Raw genomic sequence first — 2,291 nt, forward strand, 5'->3', positions numbered from 1 at the left:
ACTTATCTATAAACAACTCCAAAATCTTAGGCAAGGGTCCAAGTCGGTCAATGACTACACCAAAGAGTTATATCAATTGGTTGCAAGGAACGATATTAACGAAATGGAATACAATATCAAGATACTTTAAACTTATTTGATATTTATTCGGTGTCGGAATCTTATCAAAGGGCATTATCTTTGGAGAAGCAATATGCAAGGAGAGTTTCTCATGCCAATTAGAGTACTCACACTCAAGGTGGTGTGAAACCTACTACTTCTACAATGCCAACTACTCGAGCTCCAACAATTACCATTCCATCAAAATCCAATACCTCTCAACAAGTATTTCAAGGTAAATGTAACAAGTGTGGAGAAGATGGACATAAATCATATGATTGTAAGAAGAGTGATCGCCCGGGGAAAAACTTACTTGTTCAAGGTGATGATGAACGTGATGCATATTTAGATCTTATGGAGCCACCAATATTTGATAAAGAACCCGACGAAGAAGTGGAAGAGGAGTTTCTCACCGGTGACCAAGGACCATGTTTGGTTGTGTGCGTAACTATTTTACTCCAAAACTCGATGAAGGTGATTGATGGCTACGCCACAACATTTTTCAAACCACTTGCACAATTGGTGGGAAAGTTTGCAAGCTTGTGATTGATTCAGGGAGTTGTGAAAATATCGTTTCCGAAGAAGTGGTTCGCAAGTTGAAGTTAGAGACAAAAGAACATACTTCTCCATATTCTTTATCATTGCTTAACCCAGGAAGCGAGGTAAAAATCACTAAACGTTGTCTCATTAATTTTTCTATTGGTGACAAATATGCCGACAAAGTTTGGTATGATGTTGTTTTGATGGATGCATGTCATTTACTTCTTGGGCGACCTTGGCAATATGATCGGTTTGTGAATCATGATGGGAGAACAAACAACTATTTGTTCATATGGAGCAATAAGAAGTTGACTCTTGTACCCAATCGTGAGCTTATGCCTAAGCCACAAAATGGTGATGGTAAAAATATACTTACTTATCACAAGTTCATAGAAGAGTTGGATGATTCAGAGGTTTTCTATATACTTCATGTTAAAGAATCTCCATCGTATGATTTTGTGCCACCGCTAATCAAGCCAATTATCGAAGAATTTCAAGACGTTTTTCCTACCGACTTACCGAATGTATTACCACCATTAAGAGATGTGCAACACCAAATAGATCTAGTACCCGGTTCAAGTCTTCCTAGAAAAGCCCACTACCGGATGAGTCCCAAAGAACATGAAGAATTACGGCGCCAAGTTGAAGAGCTTATTTCCAAAGGTTTTATAAGACCGAGTCTTAGCCCTTGTGCGGTACCGGCCTTGTTAGTACCAAAGAAAGATGGTTCATGGCGTATGTGTGTGGATAGTCGGGCAATCAATAGAATCACATTGAAGTACCGATTTCCAATTCCTCGTTTTGGATGACTTACTTGATCAATTAAGTGGAGCATGTGTTTTTAGCAAACTTGATTTTTAAAACGGGTATTATCAAATTCGTATCAAGGTGGGGGATGAATGAAAGACCGCTTTCAAGACTCGAGATGGTTTGTATGAATGGATGGTTATGCCGTTTGGGCTCTCAAATGCTCCAAGTACATTTATGTGAGTCATGAATCAAGCACTTCGACCGTTGATTGGGAAATGTGTGGTTGTTTAATTTGATGACATACTTTTTTATAGTACCGATATGGAATCTCATATACGTCACCTTCGTGAGGTTCTCATGATTTTGCGGGCGCAACAATTTTATTCTACCTTGAAGAAGTGTGCATTCATGACCGATAAAATTTTGTTTCTTGGTTATGTGGTTAGTAAGGATGGTATTTCGGTAGATGAAGATAAAGTGGAATGCATAAGGAATTGGACCAAGCCAAAAACATTTTTTGGTATTCGAAGTTTTCATGGGTTAGCTTATTTCTATCGTCGATTCATTGCAAATTTTAGTGGAACCATGGCTCCAATAACCGAATGCATGAAGGGTGGCAAGTATTCATGGAATCAATAAGCGGATGATGCCTTTGAATTGATGAAAATAAAGTTAAGTACGTCTCCAATTTTAATATTACCAAATTTTGATAAACCATTTGAACTTCATTTTGATGCTTCTAAGCTACGCATTTGGGCGGTTCTTAGTCAAAAAGGGAAATCGGTGGCCTTTTATTGTGAAAAGTTGAATGGGGCTAGACTTGCATATAACACTTATGCTATTGTGCAAGCTCTCAAACATTGGAGGCACTATCTTATTCACAATGAGTTCATCTTATTTTC

General features: G+C 38.1%; 1 protein-coding gene across 1 annotated transcript; it reads left to right on the forward strand.

Annotated features, from left to right (window-relative positions):
- The first annotated feature begins 264 nt into the window (after nucleotides 1-264).
- LOC113306269 lies at nucleotides 265-1,448 on the forward strand. Its single transcript, XM_026555227.1, has 2 exons — nucleotides 265-529; nucleotides 655-1,448. The coding sequence occupies exons 1-2, from the start codon at nucleotides 265-267 to the stop codon at nucleotides 1,446-1,448; spliced, it is 1,059 nt and encodes a 352-aa protein (XP_026411012.1).
- Nucleotides 1,449-2,291: the final 843 nt, after the last annotated feature.

The sequence above is a fragment of the Papaver somniferum genome, chromosome 8 (assembly GCF_003573695.1).
Source record: "Papaver somniferum cultivar HN1 chromosome 8, ASM357369v1, whole genome shotgun sequence".
Lineage (NCBI taxonomy): Eukaryota > Viridiplantae > Streptophyta > Magnoliopsida > Ranunculales > Papaveraceae > Papaver > Papaver somniferum.

Coding starts and splice junctions, on each gene's coding strand:
- LOC113306269 (XM_026555227.1), top strand. CDS start 265: ATGCCAACTACTCGAGCTCCAACAATTACCATTCCATCAAAATCCAAT. Junction 530..654: donor CACCGGTGACCAAGGACCAT/GTTTGGTTGTGT, acceptor TGATTGATTCAG/GGAGTTGTGAAAATATCGTT.